The sequence below is a fragment of the Aquarana catesbeiana genome, linkage group LG08, assembly GCF_042186555.1.
Source record: "Aquarana catesbeiana isolate 2022-GZ linkage group LG08, ASM4218655v1, whole genome shotgun sequence".
Taxonomy (NCBI): Eukaryota; Metazoa; Chordata; class Amphibia; order Anura; family Ranidae; genus Aquarana; species Aquarana catesbeiana.
Window position 1 is genome coordinate 267,808,030 of NC_133331.1, and position 19,353 is coordinate 267,827,382.

At 45.8% G+C, this 19,353-nt stretch overlaps 1 protein-coding gene across 2 annotated transcripts in view; it reads right to left on the reverse strand.

Moving 5' to 3' along the window:
• The window catches only part of LOC141106427 (uncharacterized), a 68,663-nt gene that overhangs the window by 20,665 nt on the left and 28,645 nt on the right, over nt 1–19,353 (reverse strand). For both annotated transcript variants that reach the window (XM_073597203.1, XM_073597202.1), the window contains one exon: nt 15,609–15,653. In XM_073597203.1, the coding sequence (XP_073453304.1) occupies nt 15,609–15,653 (45 nt within the window). The remainder of the gene's footprint in view (nt 1–15,608; nt 15,654–19,353) is intronic.

Genomic DNA, 19,353 nt, shown 5'->3' on the forward strand with positions numbered 1-19,353 from the left:
TTTACAGGTTCCCAAGATTGACCATTGTATGGACTGCATGTGTTCCTAGGGCTTTAACATCAGCAGTGAAAGTATAAAAACACTTTTTGTTTTATTTTATCCCCGAACATACTTATAGATACTAATAGGTAGTTGCTTTGGTCAGTTTATGGTCCACCAAAATAAAAAGAAAGGTCCTTGAACCCAAAAGCAATGTCTTGGATGTTCCGCCAATGAGATCTCCACGTCATAATTACAAATTTTGATCCTTTCCCCCTGGAAGTTTTGGGTGTTTCTGCCCCCTGTAGTGTTCCAGCTTCTCATGTTACATTCTCTATAACATAAAATAAATACAAATCTAGCAGCGGTGGTGGGAGCCCTTCATAATAGCAGCAGCAGAAGTGCACACCCATTAACTCAGAGATCTCACCAACAGAGTTCCCGAGAGATGGATAACAGTGTCCAGGGTTTACCGTTTTAGCATTTACCAGACACTAAAAATAGGATTTTTTACTTATTGGTTCCATTATTTCGAGGAGTATGGTATGTGACACACGCTCTTTAATCATTATGATTGGGTTTTATACATTTACCTTCAGTTGATTAGACACAAACACAGAGGGTTGTGGCCCTACCTCCCATCAGCACACAATGGGTTAATGCTTCCTCTGGAACCCACAGAACCACCTCTTCCTAACTAAATAAAAGACAACCCATTCCCCACTGAAGTATTCTTTTTTTTGGTCATGCTCCAGGCTACCTGTTGATTGCAGTTGGTAAGTACTTTGGTTGCTGCAAGTATATCCCCCCTATCGCACAGCCCCTCAAGGTTCAGCCTCTCCTGGAGTTTGAAGACCCTGACTGTTGGATGGTAAACCCTCCTGAAACTGGGTGCCCTGTGTGCCGAGCCATGGGCAATGTTGCTTAAACAGCATGAACATTCTACAGGTGTGGTATAAGTAAGCTTTGCAATGTCACTATTGGCCTCTCCCTTAGGGTTTTTTCCTGTCTTGTATAGGCAGCGTGCCTATACAAGACAGTTTTCAGTCTGAGAATGGTGGTGGATGATGTCACAGAGGGCAGAGAGATGGGGCGGCGTGGGGTAGTGACCGCTAGTCACCAAGCAGCAGCTTAAACAGACTTGTTCCTCTTTGCTCCCCTCCTGTGCTGTTTGTTAGGTTGGTTAGACAGTTTGACTGTTTTTCTCAGATTCTGTGTCTCCAGTAGTGGATGGGACCTGCCAGCATCTGGTGTGCAAGTGTCTTTGCCTTTCAATATCTTTAGGGATCCTATGGATTTAAGGCTGGTTCACACCAGATGCAGTCCAATGCATTTTTATTCGAGTCAAAAATGCATGAACAGTGTTTACCATGGATTCCAACGGCCTACATCACACCAGTGGAGTGTGTTCCAGTAGAGTCAACTAAAGTAGAACATGTTGCATTTTTTCTTTATGGAACGCATCTGTAACATGGCAAAACGCATTGAAAAAGCACCTGAACACTTCAAAAACACGCATGCAGAAAGACCCCTTCAACTCAGAAATTGTGGTGAACTGGCCCTTAGACTTGTAGAAAATCTATACTGTAGCAGGTTTTTGCCTGTTGACTAGCAACAACATTAACTGTGATGTTTAAAGTATTAAGAAAATTGCCTTTAATTCAAGTGGAACCTGCAGGAGTGAGTATGGTTCTAGAGGACTTGAACCTGGCTGCTGACTTTTGGCAGAGGCTTCAACAGACCTAATTCTAGGGCTGGCACATTCAGTCACAGCCATGAGAGCTTTGTGGTTGCGCCAATGGAGGGTGGATGAAGCTTCCACACAAGCCCTTTGTAACAGTCTCCATAATGGAAGGTTGTTGTTTGACAAAACCCTGGATGAAGCGAGTGACAGAAGAAATGTCCAGACTGTGACCACAGTCTAATAAAAGGAAGCAGCCATCATTTTGTTCAAGTCGGTCAATCTTCAGAAGGGTCCAGGAGGCCAAATCTTATAGGCCAGGATGAAATTTACCAGATCACAGTGAAGGTGGTTTAGACTTGCTGTTTACAAGGAATCAAATCCAGAGCAGGCTTCTAGACATCTGGAAAGTCTTTTGAAGCTGGGCCCAACCAGTCTCTTACAGTGAGAGCCAGGATAACCTCCTTTTGGAGAGTTTGGGCGACAAACATCAGACAGTTAGCTGGGAGTGCAATCACCAAATCCTTTCATTCATGACCAACAGATCTCAAGAAGAAAGAATTATTGCAAGATTGCATATAAGAATTATACTGCAACAAGTCCATAGTGCTGGTGCCACCAAAATAACATTCTTTCTTTCTTTCTAGTACCCAAGGCATCAGGAGCTTTCCCTACTGTCTGGGTTTGAAGAAATCAAATAGGTACATACACACCAAAAGGTTCAAGACCGAGTCCCTGCAAACAGTCATCGTGATAGTTCAGTATGAAGACCGGTTAGTGTCAATCGACCTGGCTGACATATACTTCCATGTACCAATCAGTGCGAAACACCAGAGACATTGAGATTTGCAGTGACTGGCTGTCACTTCCAGTTCTGGTGTTTGCCATTTTTTCGGCATAGCACCAAGAATCTTTTCAAACATTTTATTGGCAGTGGTGGCAGTAATTTGTCTTTGGGGATAAGGCTCTACCACTACTTGGACGACGTTTTGATTGCTGCATGTGTAAGCTAGGAACTGGCAAAGCATCACAATCTTGTCCTAGAAGTCCTTTTCCAAGTTCGGTCGACTAATTAACAAACAGGGAAAGCAGTTAACTCCTTCTTAATCTTTGAAGGATCTTGGAGTAGTGCAATGTGTTTATTGAGATTTGCAATAAAGGCACATAAAGTAACAATACAGACATTGACTCATAACAAAGGCCAACATGGCCAATCGAGGAGGACATATACATGTAAGATATACAGTCAACATTATATGCTTGAAATTAACAGAATGTAAACTTTTATAAATATATATAACTCAATAATTGCACATAAGACATCCCTATAGAAAAATTGTGATATAATCTCATTGATCCAGGAAAATAAATAAGATGGGGGGAATCCAGGGGAAGTGGTGGAGCCAACCCCAGACCCCCATAGCCCCAGCAGGCCCCATAGACCACCCTAAAGGGATCACGCTGTGGCCCACATGGCTCACCTGGGGCCGACCAGGCATCCCAAATCGGCCCCCCACCCCCCCCTTCTGCCAATACAGGAGTGGGATATATCACCATCCCCTAGCTCCCTGAAGAGTATGTATTGCTTATGTTGGGATAACAATTCTTCCCATGGATATCTTCAGTAACATATCAAGGTATTACTATATGAACTTATAGTAAAAGTTAATAATACCTTAATGTCCAAACTTGACAGGGCCATGTGGGACAGGAAGAATGGAGGTGAGAATAAAGCAGAAAGAGTAGCAGTATAGGAAGGGGGATAAGAGGTGAAGGAGAAGGGGGAGGCATCCAGCAGAGTTCCTTTTTAGAGAGTGATATGACCCGGGTAGAGAGGGACTTTGATATATAACGCCCAAGGTTCCCAAATGGATTAAAACTTCCGTACTTTGTCTAAAAGTGTTGCTGTCATTTGTTCTTGGGTCATGATCCAGGAGATTTTGCACTTTGTCACCTGAATCGAGACTCTGGGCTTCTTCCAAGCCCCTGCCAAAGAAATTTTGGCTCCCAAAAACATAAAGAAAATCAAAGTTTAAATGTGTTTGGGAGTGTTGTCTATTCTGTGATTCAACAGAGTGAATGTGGGTCATGGGAAACTGCTATACCAGTGACCTACCTCACTAGATGGAAGAATTTGTTCCAGAAACTTCTGATGTGTGGGCATGTCCACCAAATTTGGTACATGGAACCCATCTGATTACAGCCCCTAAAACACAGAAGGGGGGGGGGGCATCTGGATAAATCCTTGCTAGTCTGGTGGGGATATAGCACCATCTAGTGAGCAACTTGACATGTGCTTCAATTAGTCCGATGTTCAAAATATTTTTGTAGGAGCATCGGAAGAAGAGAAACCATTTTTCAGGTTCCAGTTGAAGTTCCAGTTTTGATTCCCAAGCTCGAGCATACGGTAAGTGGATGAGTTTGAATTTTGTGCCAACAAGGCATATATGGTCGAAATGCCACCTCTCTGATCCATGAGGTTGGAACACCATTGTTCATAGATAGTGGGTTTGGGAGGGACAGGTTTATCTATCAATAAGGTGTGTAGAAAATGCCTGATCTGGGAAAATCTGAACTTTTCAGCATTAGGCATCTCCGGTTTGCTGAAACAATATCCCAGTGTGATAGGACCTGACGAGGTGAAGAAGTGACCTATTTTAAATAACCCTTTGTTTAACCACCATTTAAAGGCTAGAATATTCATCTCTGGCTGAAAGTTCCAGTTGTGGAAAAGATGGGCAAAGGATTTTATGGTTGATATTAGGGTGGCCGGTTTGTGGAGTATATCACAAAGCATCCGAGAATGAGAAAGGGCGGGAGCCAAGATGGGGGGTCTCTGTTTTGGGGGACTCTACAAAAGGAAGTCTATTGCGTGGTGAGGGACAGCCTGTCTCTCTAATGCAATTCAGTCTGGTTTGGGTCCCTTCGAATAGACCATGGAGATCTGGGCTAGTTGTGCTGCCTGATAATACCACCAAACGTTTGGGAGTTCTAGCCCTCCCTGATTTTTGAGCCGGAAGAGAATGTCTCTAGAGCAGGGGTCTCAAACTGGTGGCCCTCCAGCTGTTGCAAAACTACAATTCCCATGAGGCATTGCAAGGCTGACAGTTACTAGCATGACTTCCATAGGCAGAGGCATGATGGGACTTGTAGTTCTGCAACAGCTGGAGGACCGCCAGTTTGAGACCCCTGCTCTAGAGCATCAGTGACCCTTTTTCCCCAGACAAAACCTATGATTTTAGATTGAAATTTAGCAATCACCTTTTTGGATATAGGGATGGGGAGGGACCGGAAAAAGGTAGAGAATACAGGGCATTGACATAATCTTTACTGCGTTTATCCTTCCAAGCCAGGACAGACCACACTTCAACCACTTATTAAGGTCCTCCTCCAGTCTCTGGAACATCGGGGATAATTAGATACATACAGTTTGTTTACATTATCGGGGAGTGTGATTCCTAAATATGGTATTGATTCCGAGGCCCAGGTAAAGGGGAAGCAGTGTTTCAATTGGTCAACTAAAGTTTGGGGGACAAGATATTTAAAGCGAGTGATTTGGAAGCATTGACTCTGAGGCCCGATATAGTACAGAACTCTTGGAGTGTGCAGAGCAGAATGGGGGTGGAGATCAATGGGGACGTTATGAAGAGCAACATATCGTCCACGAATAACGCGCATTTGTGTTCTTGTTTCGATAGCTATTGCAAAAATGAGCGGCGATAGGGGGCATCCCTGTCTAGTGCCTTTCCAGATGTTAAAGCTGTCAGAGTAATGACCCATTAGCCAGATTAGTGAGTGAATAGTTCCCATAAAATTAGGGCCGAATCCGCACCTTCCCAAAATTTTGAATAGGTAGGGCCATGAAACAGAGTCAAAAGCCTTCTGCAGGTCAATTGAGATCAGAAGACCTTTCTGGGGAGCTCCTCCGTCCCAATGGGATCGTAGCAAAGAGATAATATCTATGGCCCTGCTGACTTGGTCCGGGCCCTGTCTCCCCGGTATGAAGCCCACCTGGTCCTTGTGTATGTAGTTCACAATACAGCTAGACATTCTTGTAGCTAGAATTTTCGTAATTATTTTGATGTTATTGTTTATAAGGGATAGCGATAATTCCCGACCTCGCTAGTATCTTTCCCCGGCTTAGGGATTATAAAATAAAGGCTGTATTTAAATCTTTGTCCAGGGGAGGCTCCATCCCGTAGAGAATTAAAAAAACGTGTCATGTAAGGTGCCAGAGGGGGTCCGTATTTTTTGTAATAGTCACCCGAAAAAACATATGGGCCTAGGGCTGAGCCCTGTTTAAGTGATTTTATCACCTTCAAGACCTCTTCTGAAGAGAAGGGTTTGTCTAGGAGTTCCCTATGGCTATCCATGATCTTAGGAAGAGGTATATCTCGGAGAAAGGAGTCTATTTTGTTAGGGGAAGGAGGATAACTTTGTGTGCGTGTTTTAGGGCTCAGTTTTGTCGGTAGTTTAGCTCCTATCTTGCTTGATTGGTAATAAAACTTAGCACCCGTCCATCTAAGATGTTTTTCTGCCGTGCCACAATGGTCAGGGCTAGATTGAGTTGTACCTGGACTATCTATAATTTGGATAAAGAATCAGACCTGGGATTACGTTTATGTGATTTGCGTATTGAGAGGAATTCCTCTGTTCTATAGTATGCCTGCAAAGTGGCACATTTTTTCCCATGTTTAGAACAGTACCACAGCAAAATGACATTTCTAAAGGAAAAATTGTCATTTAAAACTGATCACGGCTGTAATGAATTGTCGGGTCTCGGCAATATAGATAAAACTCATTAAAAAAAGCATTCTGCTTTACGCTTGTGTTTTAATTTAGAGGCCAGTTGAAAAGTTTCCCTCTCATCACCGTCTTATGGGCCGCCCAAAGTGTTGAAGGAGAAACTGAGCTAATGTCGTTGTCACTGAAAAAATCCTGCAGGGATTTCTCAAGAACAGTGCAGTGCACTGCTCAGTAGCGACTCATTGAGACACCATTTGTAGGGTCTCTCTACCCCTAGAGGGCACCTTAGTGATCCGATAGGGACGTGTCCCTAATTTTGGAGGAAATGGCAAGAGGGATGTCGGAGGCTGGTAAGAAAATGTGGTCTATCCTGGCATAGGTCTGGTGTGGGGCGGAATAGTGAGTATAATCTTTTGCATGAGGGTTGAGTTCTCTCCAAATATCCACCATGCCTAAGGTGTTTAGTTGATACGCTATTTTTAGGCTTTGTCTGGGAGGATGTACATTTTGGGGTTTCTTTGCTCTGGACATATCTAAGGAGAGGTCAAAAAGTAGGTTCGAGTCTCCCCCTAGAATAACCGTTCCCTTAAAGAATGGTCGTAGTTTAAGTATCATGAATTCAAAGAATTTTCATTGACCATTGTTAGGGGCATAATATGAGATAAAAGTATAAGACCCTCCATCTATGGTTTCCTTGGTCAGTAAGTATCGGCCCTCTGGATCTCTGATAACCTTTGATGTTGAGAAGTTGAGTTTTTTTGCGAAGCCTATTGCTACCCCTCTACTTTTGTTTTCAGCCTTAGCTAGGTAGAAGTGGGGGAAATTCTGGTGGAGGAATGGTGGATTATAGGAGAAAGGGGAGTGTGTCTCTTGGAGGATGATTATATCTGCCTTTAGGGTATGATACTATTGGAGCAGTTTTCTCCATTTTATCGGGGAGTTCAGTCCCTGGATGTTGTGAAAGAGGATCAGTAACTTTCGAGTTGGGGGTATGGAGTAAGTCATGGATCACAGAAGTGAATATGCTCTAAATTTAACAGTTTTTTACCCAAAAAAGAGAGGTAACCTTGTAAGGTAGTATGCTCACATGGTGCGAATTGAGGCTGGAAATTCCCTTGGATGGTCTTGGCCTTGGTGAAAACTGGATGGGGAAAGAAGGAGAGAGGGGGAAAAAGAAGAGAAAGAGGGATAGAAAACAAAAAAATGATTAAGACATACATGAAGATATTAATCAAGCGTACAGGTCAAGAGGGGAAAGGGCCAGCTCCTTCTCCCTTTGCTCCCAGGAGAGGGAGCTCCTCCCTCACCCCAGGGAAGTCAATCTGTCTCCAAAAGGCATTCAACATCCTCTCAGGGACTGAGTTAGGTGCAGTGTGACCGTTTCGGTCCCCCCCCGCCAAAAAATCATATCGTTAACTACTGTTAGACAGAGCCCCGTCCCCATGAATAAAACCTAGATAAAAACAAGGGGGGGCATTCCCCAGGAGACCTGAGGTCCCATCGGTGAACCCCAAAACCATAGGGTCCCCCGTTGGTTCCCCAGGAAACAACTGTGATCGCCCACCTTTACTACCTGACAAAATCAGAAAATATTCCTAAGCAGTTCAATATTTTCCAAGACTTTGCAGCATTCTGTTGCTCTAACCTTCAGTTAGGAGAACAGTAAAAGAGGAATTAGGAAGGGAAGATTTTGTGGATGATTGGGTCCCCAACTGTTGGTAACACGGGGGAACAAAGGTGGGGAATTCAGGGGGGGAGGGTGTCCAAAAAGAGCAACTAGCTCCAGGCCGTGTGATGTGTTATATGAAACAACCTTCAAAGGGAAAAACTAAAAGAAAAAAAAGAAAACAAAACAAAATTTTTAAAACTGTAGAAGGCTGAGGTTGTTAAAGAACAATCAAGTTGAGAACCGCCCCCCTTGGAGGGGTTTAAGTGAACGTTCAAGTAGATTTGGGTGGAATCCGCTAAGATTCAAAAGGATGGTCTCAATGGGAACTAAGTAGAGCAGGACTTCCAACTTTGTTGTATTACCCGTTATGGTGGGCGAGAGTCCTTAGATCTTTTCGACTGCTGCTTCTGCCAGACAGGTGTTAGAGGACTAGGTAGAGATGGACGTTTGGCCGAAGGGGGTCCTCTGTTGGTGGGTGGCGGTGGTGTCTCCTGAGTGATCAGTCTCAGATGTACAAGCAGACGTTCACCTTCAGAAAAGGATGAGAACCCATAGGGCTTATTCTGGTGGGAGAGATTTAGGGGAAGGCCCATCTGTAAATGATTTGTTTTTGCGTTAGGATCTGGAGCAAAGGTTTCAAAGATCGTCATTTCTGAACAGTGTAGGGAGAAAGATCTGCAAAAATCTGTATACGTTGGTCTTGAATCAAGAGCTTATCAGAGTTCTGCAAAGCCTTCATCACCTCTTCCTTAACTGCGTAGAAGTGGGGCTTAACTATGATGTCCCTGGGGAGGCCATCCTTCCACATAGGTTGTAGTGCTCTGTCCAGTTCTAACCTGTGTTCTAGAATGTCCGGAATGAGGTCCCTGAGGAGGGAGCGGACTGCCAGCTGCACATCTTTTACAGATTCCGGGAGGCCCTGGGTTCTAAAAAAGTTGTACCGTCTGGATCTATTCTCAAGGTCTTGAATCTTGAATTAAGCCATTTAAAGTTGATCCTGAATGTCTTGGATTCTGGCTGTATTTTTAATGGCTGCTGACTGATCAGTTTTCTTCTCAATATGTTCAATCTGCACCCCTAAATGCTTAAGATCAGCGTATATATAGCTGAAGTGATTTGAGCTGCTGTTTGAGCCAGTCATCTGGATAACATGTTTAAGAAAGCTGTCACCATAGCAGGCAGGTCAGCAGGGGAGTGGGGGGTTGTGTGGTTCTCAATATCAGAGATATGTGGGGTGGCCAGCAAGTCACTCATGGGGGTTAGGTGGAAGTTTCCCATTGATCTGCTTATTAGGGATTCAGTAGATGCCGGTGATAGTATGGCCAGATGAAGTGTACTCACTGTGGCGTTCCCCAGTGTGGAGGCAGGTGCTGGAGCAGCGTCCTGATCTGCAATTTATTTGTCTGTCCCCGTGTATGTGCCTCGTGTAGCCGCAGCCGCCATCTTGGATAGGCTGAGCTGCTGTAGAGTCGATTCCAGCTGACAGGAGAGGTCCCTCCTAGCGTGGCATCCTGACATCAAGTTGTGACCGGGGGTGTCCCCGATCGATCTGCGGTGGAGCAGGCTCGGTCCGAGGACTCTGTCAGTGGGGATCAAAGGGCCGGAACGGTGAGGAGCTCCGTGGCTATACAGCCATCTTTGGGAACTTACGCGCATGCGCCTTCCCTTGGAGTAGTATTTCACGCCAGAATAAGTCAAGTTGTTTTTCAAAACTGTAAAATTTCCAAAATGAAAAGCTGCGTACAAAGAGTCATGGAAACAGCATTTATGTCAGCGAGGTATGGCATTGGACATTTTACAGCGGCCATTCCAGTGTTGCCTTGGGTCAGGTGAATGTGCCAGGTGGGGGCTTTTCAATTTGCTTTCCTCAGTCAATGGGATGGGCTGTCTATGGATAAGAAGATCTTTGTGTCTGCACAAATTAGCAAGAACTGGAGTTTTGGACATGACCAGTGTGCTTTCTTGTGGAGTGCCTCTCTGCCCAGGAGATGGAATAATTCTGACATTGAAAGCCAGTCTGTCTCCAGTCTGAGGAGACAAGTGCAAGGCCATTGGAGCCTGGTGAAATGCAAATGCTTTGACTGTCTTAAATAGAAGGCAGTTTTTTCTAGCACTGCAAGCCTTTCAGAATCTTTCTGTTGTTTTACATTTTGCAACAAACTTTTTGCTGGGTGGAGAGACGCTTACAGGCAGTTAACAGCAGTCTACTTACTGGGAAAGCAGGATCTACTATTGGATCAGTTAGGCAAATTATTTTCCAACAATAAGTACTTCAACTAGTCTATTGGTGTTTTTCTTCCTCCAGTGTCCTTGAATATGAAGATTCTTCGGTTGAGCTGGAGGAAAAATGTTCTGAAAAGTACCTTCTAAAAAAGTCTTACATGGAGAGCCAAGGAGAGAGAAAGCTGGGCTGCTGAGGCTGGTGACCCTGCTGAGTACCCGTGCTTACATGTGTTTTCTGGATAGGGGCTACACAACTACACCTAACCAGAGGCCACCACCACCAGAGGGACGCACAAGGCCATGGCTGCATATTACAGTTAGTGAGAGACTGCCACCCATCTCTTTGCTGGTCTGTGTCACCATAGGACATCAAGGCCCAGCGAGCTGGGAGAGAAAACTTTTGCACCCAGAACATCTGCTGCTTTGCCTGGAGTCACTGCTACAGTGTCCGCTGCTACCATCTTTCAATGCTAAGAACAGCTCCTTACAAGATAAGGCTGCTAACTTAGGGACCCTCTGACTTCTGTAGTGCTAAGCGAACCAGATTAAGGTCCCAGGGGGACACAAGAAAGTTCACATATGCAGACATTTATCTACTAACTATACAAAGGAGTGATAGACCAAAGGTCTCTGAAAGAGAAAAGGCAATGCTCAGATTTGGCTTTTAAAAGGTACTCAAAGCCAGGTGTTGATCCAGACCAGACTAAAGGAAAGACAGAATACATCCCACAGAGCTCTTTCTGGGATGATAGTTCCATTCCAGGTGTGATGGTAGACTTTGTGGGAAGTTGATTTTCTAGGCTTTAAGAGAGTAGGAATGACCGAAGCTAAAAAGACCTCCGTCTCTCAGGACCATAAATTCCACAGCCATTCTGTTAAAACCAATGACTGAGAAGCAATATGAAACACTTTCTTTTAGTGCAGAAGGTCCAGATGATTTTAAGGACCTGTCAGGAGCCTGAGTATGTTTGACTATCACGTACTTCTGGGCCAAGTCGATGCAATAAGTATCACCAGAATGCCTTCCAATGCAGAGCAGACAAGAGAGTATCTAGAGCAGGGGACTCCAAACTTTCCAAGCAAAGGGCCAGTTTACTATACTTCAGGCTTTAGGGGGGCCAGACTGTGACCAGTGGGAGTAGAAAATGCCCTGGCATCATTGCCCCATCATCGGGAGATTAGTACCCCATTGATGGTGTCAATAGGTGGAATGGTGCCTCATTATTGGTGTTAGTTGGTGGAATAATGCCCCAAGGGCAAGTTGAAGGCAAGCAATGGGCCACGTATGGCCCCTGGGCCTGCAGTTTGGAGACCACCAATCTAGAGGGACAGAAAGGCTGAACTAGTGAAAGTCCCCTGCAAAGGCCTGATGGTCCCTGGACCTGACAAAAACCTGTCCAGTTTGATGTTGAATCTGGACAGTAGCAGATTTATGTCTTTCGCCCACCATCTGTGGCAAAGGGCCTGAAATACTTTTGGAAGGAGAGCCCTTTCTCCTGGATTTAAATGCTGATGATTGAAAAAGTCTGCCTGATTGCGATGGGGACTATTATTATTATTATTATCATACAGGATTTATATAGCGCTGACGGTTTACGCAGCGCTTTACAACATTAGGGCAGACAATACAAGTACAATACAATTCAATACAGGAGGAATCAGAGGGCCCTGCTGGTTAAAGCTTACAATCTAGGAGGGGGACTAAGGTCAGAGGCGGCACTCTAATTAGGCAAATTAGGCGGTCGCCTAAGGCCCCGCACTCACAGGGGCTTCGTCATGCAGCGTCTGGTGGCAGCAGGTGCGGGACAGCAAAGGCCTCTAGGTGGCGGCAGTGTCTGGATGACGGCACCTGGCTCCAAGTGCCATCTCCACAAGACGTGCGTACAGCATGTCCATATGGGGTCCTAAGGCAGCTGGGACTGCTCCTGCAGCCTGCGCCGCTCCACACCTGCCCGGCCGCCTATTCTAATCAGCAGTCCCCATGACTGTGAAGAGGAAGGATGGAGCTCCAATCTTTTTATGCTGCCTGGCTGACTCCCGTGACCAATGCAAAAGTAAGTGCCCGTGCAGCGCCCCCCCCCCCGATAGAAGGAGTGGCAGCATATAGAGGAATAGAGCTTTCCATATTCCTCCATGCAGCTGCTGAATGCTTGGAGGAGGAGAATCAAGCATTCAACGACTGCATGGAGGAATATGGAAAGCTCAATTCCTCTATATGCAGCCGCCCCACCGTTCCTCCTATTCCAACTTCTTTTACTTTCCTCCCTGTGCTCTCCAGCCCCTCCTTGTGCTCCCTGGCTCCTCCCCCATGCTCTCTGCCCCCAGTGCTCCCCACCCCTGTTCTTTCTGGCCCCCATCACTCTTCAGCCCCCACCCCTCTGCTTTCCACCCCCCCAGTGCTCTCCCCATCACTCCCCAGCCCCCACCCTTGTGCTCTCCACCCCCCCAGTGCTCTCTGCCCCCCCTCAGGGCTCTCTGCTCCCCCTGCTCTTTGTCCCCCCAGTGCTCTGCAGCCCTGTTCTTTCTGGCCCCCCAGTGCTCTCAAGTTCTCCCCATTGCTCTCTGCCCCCCACGCAGTACTCTCTGCTCCCCCCTGCTCTTTGTCTCCCCCAGTGCTCTCCAGTACTCCCCATTGCTCTCTGCCCCCCCTCAGTACTCTCTGCTCCCCCCTGCTCTTTGTCTCCCCCAGTGCTCTCCAGCCCTCCTCCATGCTCTCCAACGCTGTTTTTCTGGCCAACCCAGTGCTCTCAAGCTCTCCCCAGCCTCCCCCCTATGCTCTCCAGCCCCCACTCTTGTGCTTTCTACCCCCCCAGTGCTTTCCAGTCCCCCATGCTCTCCACCCCTGTTCTTTCTGACCCTCCCAGTGCTCTCCAGCTCTCTCCAGCCCCCATCCATGTGCTCTCCACTCCCCCAATGCTCTGCAGTCCCCCATGCTCTCCACCCCTGTTCTTTCTGACCCTTCCAGTGCTCTCCAGCTCTCTCCAGCCCCCATCCATGTGCTCTCCACTCCCCCAATGCTCTGCAGTCCCCCATGCTCTCCACCCCTGTTCTTTCTGACCCTTCCAGTGCTCTCCAGCTCTCTCCAGCCCCCATCCATGTGCTCTCCACTCCCCCAATGCTCTCCAGCCCCCCCATGCTCTCCACCCCTGTTCTTTCTGGCTCTTCCAGTGCTCTCCAGCTCTCTCCAGCCCCCACCCATGTGCTCTCCACCCCCCCCCCCCAGTGCTCTCCAGCCCCTGTGCTCTCCACACCTGATTTTTATGCCCCTCGATGCTCAAGCTCCCCCCATCACTCTCCAGCCCCCACCCTTGTGCTTTCCACCCCCCTGTGATCTCCAGCTCCCATAGAGTGCTCTCCAGCCCTCCATGCTCTCCACCCCTGTTCTTTCTGCCCCCCCCCCCCCCACAGTGCTCTCCAGCCCCCCAGTGCTCTCTGCCCCCCCTGTGCACTCCACCCCTGTTTTTTTGGCTCCCTCCAGTGCTCTCCACTCCCCACCCCTGTGCTCTTCACTCCCCCCTGCTCTTTGCCCCCACCCATGTGATCTCCATGTGCTCTCCAACCCCGCCATTGCTCTCCGCTGCCCCCTGCTCTCCACTTCTCCCAGTTCTCTCCACTACCCCAGTGTTCTTCACCACCTCTGTGCCCTTTCCTGGCCCCCTCACTCCCTGCAGCTCTGCTAGGTTCCCCCCTCCTTTCTCCCGCCAACTGCTGCAGGGGATCTGTCAGGGTGGAGAGCAGTGAAGGGACCAGTATAATGGGCTGTTCAGTCTAAAATGCTGGGCCTATTTTTTTTGTTCCAGTGCAGGCCTGGCAAGAAAGATGAGCAGCAAGCACTGATAGCCTTGGAAGAAGAGCTCTGAAGACCTCCCAGAACGGGCTGACTGGATCTAGAAAATGAGGACTGGTAGAAGGTGCAGGTGGCCAGGGACCATTCCATCTCACACCAAACAGATCCTCTAGAAGGGGCAGAACAGACCCTGCCTGCTGCTGGCCATCATGGATATCCTACTGGCATGGAAGGTACCCACAGACAGGGACTGCAGACTGGGACATGGGGAACAGGAAGGGCTGCAGACAGGGACAAAGCTAGGGATCTCTGTCTCCCTCACCCCCTCTCCCTCAGTCCCCCCTCTCCTCCCCTCTCTCTCTCTCTCTCTCTCCTCCCCTCTCTCTCCCTCCTCTCTCTCTCTCTCTCCCTCTCTCTCTCCCTCCTCTCTCTCTCCCCCCTCTCTCTCTTCTCCCTCCCCCTCTCTCTCCCCCTCTCTCCCTGTGCTGTTCTGGGATCTCCCCTCTCCTTCCCCTGCGGATGTAGAATGACTCAGTGACACCCCTCCTCATTCTCCCAAGGCACTTGGAAAATTCCTAGAGGGTTTGTCACCTTCCTGGGTCCCAGATGTTTTATTGGCTGCAAATGTTTGATGGGTGAGGAGGGTGCCCTGGAAGTGGTGCCGATGAACTGTTTGCTAGATCCGTGCATCTTTCTGCAGCCATTTTTATTGCTTGATTATAGTTTCGCATTATGGGTGTGAGTGAGCCTCATGTCTAAGTTTTGCCTAATACCTCACAAAACCTAGAGCTGCCTCTGAGTACGGTCATGGCTGAACCCTGCAGATCTCTGTTTTCTTTTGTGGCATGACTATTGATGCCTCTTTTATGGTTGATGTAAGCCATGGGCATGGTAATGTCTCACTATCATCGGGTATCCTTACAACAGCAGATACAACTGAATACAAGGGTCCTGAGTGAATAAACTACCACACCTATTAGAGCTAAGAGCTGAGCCTGAGCTAGTAAGACCATCTGTCCTTTTTCCTTGAAAAAGATCTGCCATGATTGTGAATATATGGCTTCCAGAGGGTTATTCATGATCTCCACAGCAGTAGAGTGGGGGCCCAAAGCAACCCAGGAAGCATGATAGCTGCTATATTGTGTCTACAGGAGAGAATCAGGAGATGTTGCTGGACCAAAGTCCTACCCAGAAAGAGGAAGAGGAAGGATGGACAACTGCAGTAATACTATTGAAAGAAAGGCAGGGGAGGTACAGTGTGTGCTCAGGTCATGCAGCAAGCACCTAGTTTGGGAAGGCACACTTGGCACCACAAAGGGGAGGCATCCAGTCTTAATAACTCTAGTCACTGGAAGGTGCTACTCAGACCACTTCTTACACGTGTGTAGACATACAACAACGCACGTTACAAAATACACAAAATAAAAGCATACCAGATAGGTGTGATCCTGGCCTAACTTTAATACTGAATTAAATTGATGTAATATGTCATTATGTAAGCAACAAATGACATGGCCTGTTACCTGGAATCGCGCTGTCTCCTCTTTCCCCTTTCGGTCCTGGTGGTCCTGTCAGTTATAGAACATATTTAATGGGAGAGTTAATTAAAACAAAACCCATAAAGTTAAAAGTTTAAATTATCTGTGCAGGAGAAGGTCAAAATAAATGTAGGCCTATGAATATCTGTTGGTCTCATTATTTTAAACAAAGGTGTTGATGATGACAGTCTGTCTGTTTACTTTTCTCTAATGGATGTGTGAGGGTGTCTAGGCACGCCTGTACCTACAGCCCAATAACTGTATATCTGCAGTGTGAGGTCTAAGGCACTGCTGCCCCTGACTGTGTCAGAGAGAATGTGGATTAAGATTTGGAGATGTCACCACTGTGCTACTCATTCCTTGCTGGAGGCTCTGACATAAGAAAGCAAAGCTCTGCCTCTTCCAAGATTGCCGCCTCCATACAGAGACACAGTGCAGAACATTGCCTGGTAAGTCAGTAATAGGAAAAGATCAGCCACAGAGAGACCACAGGCCATGCTGGTGACCATCTTTTGTCCTCTTGCTTGCGTTTGGTCTGTTACATATTTTATTGAAAGCATTTTGTTATACTGTATCTGCTCAATAGGTGTAAAAAATAAATGTGCTACACTCATATCAGTTACATTGTTCCTAGTAAACTCTGCTTCTGTTTAATATTATTCAGTGCAGATCCCATTTTCTACAGCCCATTGAACCCTGTGGAAGGGTGTTTTTGTTTTTTTTTAACCCCTGAAACAAGTTAGCCTTTCCTTGGTGATTTTAACCACTTGCCAAATACATTTACTGCGGCAAAGTGTCTCTATTGTGCAAAATCATACCTGTACGGAATTTTGTGCAATAGCCTCTAGGGCAGTGATGGCGAACCTTGGCACCCCAGATGTTTTGGAACTACATTTCGCATGATGCTCAACTACACTGCAGAGTGCATGAGCATCATGGGAAATGTAGTTCCAAAACATCTGGGGTGCCAAGCTTTGCCATCACTGCTCTAGGGGGTGTGCATGTGCCGCTGGAGACTGATTGGACAGAGGGGGAGCCAATCAGGGGGCCAGCAGACCCAATGTCTGCCGGCCACCCGCGACCATTCCCGAGAGAGGCAGAACATCAGTCTGCCTATGTAAACAAGGCAGAAAACCGTTCTGACAGGGGAAAAGATGGAGATCTTGTGTTTCTGCTAAGCAGGAACATGGATCTCTGTCTTCCCCTAGTCAGAGCATTCCCCCCACAGTTAGCAAGCACTCTCAGGGAACACATTTAACCCTTTGATAGCCCCTGATGTTAACCCCTTCCTTGCCAGTGTCATTAGTACAATAACAGTGGATAGTACTGATCACTGTATTGGTGTCACTGGTCCCCAAAAAAGTGTCAAAAGTGTCAGTTAGGTGTCCGATTAGTCAATCGCAATCGCAAAGTCGCAGTCCTGCTATAAGTCCCTGATCGCCGCCATTACTAGTAAAAAATAAATACCCATATTTATCGGTGTATAACACGCACAGGCGTATAACACGCACCTTCAATTTCAGAGGGACATTTCAGGAAAAAAACATTTTTTTTAAATAGACTACTTTGAAGCAAAATAATGGTCAGTGCCCATCAATGCAGCCTTATCAGTGCCCATCTGCAGCCTTGCCAATCATTGCAGTCTGATCAGTGCCCATCTGCAGCCTTGCCAGTCATTGCAGTCTGATCAGTGCCCATCTGCAGCCTTGCCCATCATTGCAGCATGATCAATGCCCATCTGCAGCCTTGCCAATCATTGCAGCATGATTAGTGTCCATCTGCAGCCTTGCCAATCATTGCAGTCTGATCAGTGCCCATTTGCAGCCTTTCCCATCATTGCAGCATGGTCAGTGCCCATCTGCAGCCTTGCCCATTATTGCAGCATGATCAGTGCCCATTTTCAGCCTTGCCAATCATTGCAGCATGATTAGTGTCCATCTGCAGCCTTGCCAATCATTGCAGTCTGATCAGTGCCCATTTGCAGCCTTGCCCATCATTGCAGCATGGTCAGTGCCCATCTGCAGCCTTGCCCATCATTGCAGCATGATCAGTGCCCATCTGCAGTCTTGCCCCTCTTTAGGCATGATCAGTGCGCATCTGCAGCCTTGTTATTGCCGAAATAAACAGAGCCGGATCTCCTGTGTACTCGGCTCGGCTCGCAGTCCCGCCCAGTCCCGCCCCTTGGCCCGGCTCTTATGATGGGCATAACACCGGTCCAATGGTGGGACGTCAATGCTAGGAGGCGGGACTGGGCATGAGTTGAGTACAGCGAGCAGAGTTGAGTACACAGGAGATTTTGCTCTGTTTATTTTGGTGGTGCTTGTTCCCTCCTTCCCCTCTGAGCCAGCCTTTCGCGTGTATAACACACACACATGATTTTCCCCTGATTTTAAGGGGGAAAAAGTGTGTGTTATACGCCAATAAATACGGTGAATAAAAATTCCATGAAAATATCCCACCATTTGTAGAAGCTATACATTTTGCCAAAAACACGTAGCAAAATATATATTGGCCTAAATTGGTAAAGGAATTAGATTCTTTTTACTGGATGCCTTTTATAGCAGAAAGTAAAAAATATTGTTTTTTTTTCAAAATTGTCGGGCTTTTTGGTTTATAGCGCAAAAAATAAAAACCACAGAGGTCATAAAATACCACCAAGAGAACGCTTAATTTGTGGGAAAAAATGGACATTAATTTTATTTGTGTACAACCTCGCATGACCGCGCAATTGTCAGTTAAAGCAATGCAGTGCCGTACCGCAAAAAATGGCCTGGTCATTAAGGGGCTAAAACCTTCCGGGGCTGAAGTGGTTAAATAGAATGATTCTGGACTTCATATTCTTACAAATATAAACTGAGTTATTCAGCACTCCTCCTCACTTGAGCTATTAAAATTTTTATTTCTACCGGTGACCCCATTGGGGAGATTTCCTCTCACTAGACATGTGCAGAACAGAAACATTTGTTTATTTTCACTTCAGATCGATTTGTTAATTTACTAATTTTGTTTTGTTGCATTCGTAACAAAATTTGTTTAGTTTAGTTTTGTTTATTCATATTCAAACGGATTACATTTTTTCCGAATATATAGAATCGATTTGAATTCATTGTGAAGAATAACTGGTTCTATTCTGTTTGAAGTTTGAATTTTGGAAGACAGATATATTCTTTTCATTTTATTCTATTCAAAATTTTAATTTCAGGAGGCAACAGTAATATTTCTATTTTATTCTATTCTGTCCTACTCTATTCACATTTAGAATTCCGGGAGACATATATTCTTTCTATATTATTCTATTCTATTCAAAATTGGAATCTTAAATGGCGGTTATATTCTATTTGATTCTATTCTATTATTTTCTATTCTATTCTATTCTATTATTTTCTATTCTATTATTTTATTTTCTATTCCTTTATTTTCTATTCTATTAAACTTTTTTATTTTCCATTCTATATTACTCTATTCTCTTTTATTCAATTCTTATATATTCGATTCTATTATTTTATATTTAATTCTATTTTATTCTATTTGTTTCTATTCCATTCTATAATGCAGCCTAAGTAGGAATTGTTATCTTATTTCACATTTATACCTTACTGTATTTATTACAATAGGTTTCCATTTCAAATTTGAATTCATTTTCAAATTCAAATTCATTTTTAAATTTGAAATCGGACAATTTATTTTGTTATCTATTTCAGATTCCTTAAAATGCGTTACTATTGTAGCA